Raw genomic sequence first — 6,689 nt, 5'->3', positions numbered from 1 at the left:
TTTTTTCTGTCTACTAGGTTAACGTGCCAAGTCAATCCCGCAGAAAGAAAACGATTCTATTTGCTTATTTAGGACCTTGTTAGTTAATTCGCATCTATAAGCCGCTCAAGAACAGCTGCTTGCCATTTCATTCGGATGAACGCCGGCCCTTCTTGACCCTGAAGGGGAACAATCAGGGTAGTGTGATCTTGACCCTTGTGGCACGATGGCAGGAGGAGGAGGGAAAGCCAGGCCGCTGGAGTTCACGCCGACATGGATCGTCGCCTCCGTCTGCTCCATCATCGTCATCATCTCGCTGATCTTCGAGCGATTGCTCCACCACCTAGGCAAGGTATGTGCGTCACTGCTTCTGCAGCCATGGGACACCTGACCATGGAGCTGAAGTTTCTGTCCAGTCGACCGATCACGAGCTGACTGTTGACTCGCACGCAGAGGCTGATGAGGAGCCGAAAGAAGCCACTGTACGAGACCCTGCTCAAGGTGAAGGAGGAGCTGATGCTGCTGGGGTTCATCTCCCTGCTGCTCAACGTGCTGCAGGGCCCCATGGGGAGGTGGTGCGTGAGCCCAGACATCATGCGCTACCTGCTGCCCTGCAAGCCGCCGCCGCGCGCATCGGGCGACACCGAGCACCTCGGCGGCGCCGTGTTCGCCGGCGCGATGGGCGGGGCGAGGAGGCTCCTGGCTGGAGGAGACGACTCTGAAGACTACTGCATGCAAAAGGTATTATCAGTACAGCTTAACTGGCACCGAACGTGCTTGATTTCGTCTTTGCTGCAACCTTTTCTTTCCTTCTCTATATTTCAATTTCCATCTTTTGATCCTTTCAACCGTACGTATTCTCATTTGGCAATCATCAGGGCAAAGTCTCATTGCTTTCAGCTGAAGCTATTCACGAGCTACACATTTTTATCTTCGTGCTGGCGGTCACTCACTTCGTTCTCAGTGCTATTACAGTTCTTCTAGGAATTGCGCAGGTACGGATGTTTATTATTAGTATAACAAGTAAGTAATCTATCATACTTTTCCCTAAAAATGTTTTGCCATGTCATCTAGACGAGAAATTGGCAACATTGGGAGACCAAAATCCAAGAAAAAGATGTTGATGGTAAGATACACACACACACACTTACCAATGTTAGCGCTGATGGAGACACAGCTTTTCCTCAAGATAAGTTATTTCATATTTTCCACTTACGAATCTTGGGCCGTAACTTGTTGCAGCTTCTCAAATGATCAAGCATGTTCAAGAATTCAAATTTATTCAAGACCACTTTAGAGGTCATCGAAAACGGTGGAAGACTGTTGGCTGGATGGTATGATTTTTCTATTCTGTTCTAAATGTCCGCACAAAAAATACATATTTTATTTAGTTCTTGATTATAATCGGAAAATAAGACAGTTCATCATCTTCTTAATTAGCGTTCCTTCTTCAAACAATTCTATGGATCCGTCACCAAGGAGGACTACACAGCGATGCGACTTGGTTTCATCATGGTAATAATTGTTACCAATACAAGTCACTGATATGCTTAATTTCGGGTATGCCATTTTATAAGTGGAAGAAATTGATATGTGCTTCTTCTGTGTTCACAGAAACACTGTAGTGGAAACCCGAAATTCAGGTTTTACAATTACATGATTAGAGCACTGGAGGTTGATTTCAGGAAGGTTGTTGGTATCAGGTAAATAATCCATTTTACTTTAACAAATGCATGGCATATATCAATACAGAAGACAGCTAATTAGCGTGCGTGTTGTTCTAATGCGCAGTTGGTACCTTTGGGCTATGCTTATGATATTATTAGTACTGAATGTTCAAGGTATGTATCACTAGCAGTCTTATGTTATAACCCAGTAACATGATACCTGTGGTGAAATCGGCAAGAAAGTTATGTTTTTGGCTTGTTCACTAGGTAATATTTTGTTGCTTTGTATGAAACATAACGTCAAAGATTTGTTGTTGTTATTGTAGGATGGTATGTCTACATTTGGATATCGTTGGTTCCATTCATCGTAAGTAATCATGATATACACCAATACAAAAATCACGGAGACAAAATATTCATGCATGTTTCAGAGCTTTGTAGTATTATTAGTTTTATGTGAGATGATACTTCTACATAATGCCTCATGACATTAATTTATGAATTTATTTTGACAGATCCTACTTGTGGTAGGAAGTAAGCTGGAGCACATCATCACAGAATTGGCTTATGAGGTTGCGCAGAAGAACAGACCGATTCAAGGGGATTTAGTAGTAGCTCCTTCAGATGATTTCTTTTGGTTCCGTCAGCCTAAATTAGTCCTCCTTTTGATCCACATCGTCCTATTCCAAAATGCATTTGAAATTGCATTTTTCTTTTGGCTCCTGGTAAGAAAATAAGTTAATTGGTCGATTATGGGCCCAAATTAACTTCCAGTTTATCTATCATATAAATGATGCACTTGTATGGACTATATGTTCCATACTTGATTGTCCCAAATCCTAATATAATAACTACAAGTAGAGCTAACTCTCACAATCATGAACCTTGCAGGTCACGTATGGCTTCAAATCGTGCATCATGGGAAAACCAGCATACGCTATTACTCGAGTTGTCATAAGGTACAAGAAAAAACACTACACTGCAATTTCATATTAACACACCTTGAGAACGTACTCATTGCTCTTCTTCTTTCAGTGTCCTTAGCCAGCTCCTTTGCGGATACAGCACCCTACCGCTTTACGCCATCGTCTCTCATGTGAGTTCACTTTTGTTGGGATTTCATTCGCACTCACTTTAATTTGACTTATAAATAGCTAACAAACAACAAAAAGTTTGTTTTCACAATCTAATGCCACAATATAGGTACTTATTAACATGGTCTAACTACTACATTTTGATGTGTAATTGCATTCTAATTTCATCTCCTTTTTTCTGAAGATGGGAAATTCATTCAAGAAATCTATATTTGATGACAATGTGACCGAAGGCCTTGCCATCTGGGCTGAAAAGGCTAGGAGACGAAGAACCACCGTATATGCAACAAATTCACCAATTGATGAGGCAAATAGTGGAGAAATTCAAATGCAAAATACTCGGGACACCTCATTACTGGAGCAAGGCACGGCTAGGATAGTATAATTGCATACATTTGTCGATGCAAAGGGTTCTAGAGTACCATTTGGTAAATTGTACAGTTATTTCTCTTCTGCAAACTACTATTGCAAAAGTTATCCTTTGGTAGCACTGACTCTTGATGTGCTTGATATGGAAATCAAATTAAACTAAATTGTATGTTTACAAAAGTAGAAGATAAGATGTATACTAGCTAGATGGCGAAGATGCTCCTCAATATGTTAGGTTGCATCTCTATTGTGTTGCTTGTAGCTTGAGTTCATCCTTCTGCAAGGACCACCAAGTCCTTTATATCTACGCCTGATACCCAAAGTGTAGAAGACCAAAAGTGCCTTTGATGAAAAATTGTTTTACCTAAATTTACATTTGACATAATGGAACCAGACTAATTAGTAGTTTGTCTTTTACAGGCCAGGCATCACTCTCAACTGCACGAGCACTTGACACTAACTTCCTAGAAAATTTTAGCAAGTAGATAAGTGAAATTTTTGACTGTGACTACAATAATTATAGAAAACTAAATAGAACTCAGTGTGGAGGAGCCAATATGGCAAGGTGTGGCGTCCGCCATACCTTCATCTCTACACAAATACCTACTTCTTGCCTGCAACATCCGGTAGCAAGAAACAAAGACTCGAGATACCATGAAGACTACCACGTCCTGGTTATGCGCAGTAGAGAGAGTAATGCATGGAGGGCCACAAATAGTAGGCTTGACACTGTGATATAAAAAAAAACTATGCCTGGCACTACTAATCACTTATATCGCTTAAACCTTTACTATTCATCTACAAATTAAGCTGGTTCCATGTTTTAGTGCCTACAATGCATCAATTTAACATTTTTCTCATTACTGTGTGCTATCGACATGCCATACCACAATTTTGGTTCATCCTCTGCCACTGATGGAACTGGACCAAAATGGAGCCTTCCAGTGGGTCGTAGTTATGACAGATGAATTTTTTGCCACAAAACCTGACAACAATAGTATTGGTCCACCCAGTTAGCACAAATGGTCTTTTAATGGATCATCCGTTTATGACAGAATAGGTTCATCAGATAAACGACGCCATTTCGGATAGCGGAATGATTACGGGCCAAACGGGTAATCCTACGCGGCCCCATGTCACTTAATTTGCGGAGTACCGCTCTTCTTTGACAGAAATTTGTCATGATAGATACGCATATTTGTAGCAGTGAAGGTTATCAATATGTGACCGTTATCAAGGACAATACATCGATAGTTTTTCTGGAAAAGGGGAAGGGGCCCTGGCCTCTGCATATATGGGTAATGGTGGTGGACTGAAGACTGTTTCTGCAAGCTGTTAGAAGAATATGCGTGTTGTATTACCAGAGGGCCAAAGGCCACAATATATAGTACATGTACAGGTGCAAATATGCAGGAAGCTCCCTAACATATGGGGAAACTACAATATACAGATATATACTCTAACACCCCCCCGCAAACTCATGGTGGATCCACAACACTGAGTTTGGAGAGTAAAAAGTCATGCTGCGCTCGAGTTTGTGCCTTTGTAAAGAAATCCGCCAACTGCAAATCTGAAGGCACATAATGAACCGCAACAACCTCATCCTGCACCTGAGCACGTGTATAAAAAGCATCAACACCAATATGCTTGGTCAGCTCATGCTTGACCGGATCACGTGCAATACTGATAGCACCTGTACTGTCAGACAAAAGTGGAGTGGGTGTCGTAACAGAGACCCCAAAATCTGCAAGCAACCACCGTAACCAGGTCACCTCAGCAATCAACAAAGCCATAGCCCGCAGCTCAGCCTCAACACTCGAACGAGAAACCGCTACCTGTTTCTTCGTCTTCCAAGCAACAAGCGAACCACCAAGAAACACACAGTAAGCAGAAAGTGAACGACGATCCGTAGGATCACTCGCCCACGTAGCATCCGAGTAGCACTGGAGCTGGAGAGAGCTAGAACGAGGAAAGAAAAGGCGACGAGTGATCGTGCCACGAAGGTAACGAAGAACACGGAGGAGATGACTGTAGTGAACAGTGGTAGGAGCTGAGACAAACTGACTCAGAATATGAACAGGATAAGAAATATCAGGACGAGTGACAGCAAGATAAACAAGACTCCCAACAAGATGACGATAACGTGTGGGATCAGGAAGGGGATCACCATCAGTAGGACGAAGCTTAACATTAAGCTACATAGGAGTATCAACCGTGCGCTCATCCCCAAGAGCAGCACGAGCAAGAAGATCCTGAATATACTTCTCCTGAGAGATAGAAAAGCCATCAGAAGTGGAGGAAACCTCAATCCCAAGAAAATAGCGAAGAGGACCAAGATCAGTCATGAGAAACTGATCACGAAGACGAGCCTTTACAAAGGCAATATACTCAGGATCATCACCAGTAATGATCATATCATCAACATAGAGAAGGAGAAGGGTGCGTCCACGAGGAGAAGTGTGAACGAAAAGTGCTGGATCATGAAGACTAGGAGAGAAACCAGCAGCAGTCACCACAGAGGCAAAGCGCTCAAACCAGGCACGAGGGGCCTGTTTGAGACCATAGAGAGAACGTCGAAGACGACAAACCATCCCATCGCGAACAGAATACCCAGGAGGAGGCTGCATGTAAACCTCCTCACTCAACTCGCCATTAAGAAAAGCATTCTGAACATCAAGCTGGGAGACAGACCAGCGGCGAACGGAGGCAACGAGCAAGAAGGGTACGCACGGTAGTCATATGAGCCACAGGAGCAAAAGTCTCATCATAGTCACGGCCGTGCTCCCGCTGAAAACCACGAGCCACAAGACGCGCTTTATAGCGCTCAAGAGATCCATCGGAGCGAGTCTTAATTTTATAGACCCACTTACACGTGATGGGACGAACACCGAAGGGGGAGAAACAAGATCCCAAGTGCCGGTGCGCTCAAGCGCAGCGATCTCCTCAGCCATGGCAAGCTGCCATTCGGGATGACGCTCGGCATCCCGATAAGAAGTCGGCTCGGAAACGACAGAGAGACCATACTGACTAGGAGAGTAACGAACTGGAGCACGACGCTGACGAACAGGCCGAGAAGGGGGAAGGTCATCTGCAGAAGACAAGTGATCGGAAGAAGAGGAAGAAGGGACAGAATCGGAAGGAGCCAAAGCCGGAGAACGAGGAGTACTAGGTGGACTAGACGAACGAGAGGATGGTGTCGAAGGGGGCGCATCAGAAGTAGGAGGGAGGGGAGGAGGGACAGCAGGGGGTGCATCCGGAAAAAGAAGAAAAGAGATATCATCCACCGGGTAAGTACCCGAGGTGGGGCGAGGATAGAAGGGACGCGTCTCATCAAATGTGACATCACGAGAGATGCGCATCCGACGACCAACGGGGTCCCAACAGCGATAGCCCTTATGCTCATCACTGTATCCGAGAAAAACACACTCAACAGACTGAGCGGTCAGTTTGGTGCGTTCGCGAGGAGGCAGAAGGACATAGCGGACGCAACCAAATGAACGGAGAGTCGAGTAGTCTGGAGAAACACCAGAGAGACGCTCGAGAGGAATGCCACCCTGTAGAGCAGCGGAAGGCTGAATGT

At 44.3% G+C, this 6,689-nt stretch overlaps 1 protein-coding gene across 1 annotated transcript; it reads left to right on the top strand.

Annotated features, from left to right (window-relative positions):
* The first annotated feature begins 205 nt into the window (after positions 1–205).
* Positions 206–3,269, top strand: LOC124687328 (MLO-like protein 1). The gene is made up of 13 exons (XM_047221122.1): positions 206–331; positions 433–720; positions 858–974; positions 1,054–1,105; positions 1,222–1,313; positions 1,420–1,494; positions 1,594–1,682; positions 1,771–1,820; positions 1,973–2,013; positions 2,162–2,371; positions 2,538–2,605; positions 2,682–2,742; positions 2,925–3,269. Exons 1-13 carry the CDS (start codon positions 206–208, stop codon positions 3,123–3,125), a joined length of 1,470 nt encoding a protein of 489 aa, XP_047077078.1. The 3' UTR covers positions 3,126–3,269.
* Positions 3,270–6,689: the final 3,420 nt, after the last annotated feature.

Source organism: Lolium rigidum, chromosome 2, assembly GCF_022539505.1.
Source record: "Lolium rigidum isolate FL_2022 chromosome 2, APGP_CSIRO_Lrig_0.1, whole genome shotgun sequence".
NCBI classification, from domain to species: Eukaryota; Viridiplantae; Streptophyta; class Magnoliopsida; order Poales; family Poaceae; genus Lolium; species Lolium rigidum.
Note: the sequence above shows the minus strand (reverse complement) of the source record. Positions and strands in the feature narration are given on the sequence as shown.

Bases quoted from the DNA above. Each gene is read 5' to 3' on its own strand.
- LOC124687328 (XM_047221122.1), top strand. From the start codon at position 206: ATGGCAGGAGGAGGAGGGAAAGCCAGGCCGCTGGAGTTCACGCCGACA. The intron at 1,683-1,770 runs GTAAATAATCCA...TCTAATGCGCAG, and splicing joins AGGAAGGTTGTTGGTATCAG to TTGGTACCTTTGGGCTATGC. The intron at 2,014-2,161 runs GTAAGTAATCAT...TTATTTTGACAG, and splicing joins TATCGTTGGTTCCATTCATC to ATCCTACTTGTGGTAGGAAG.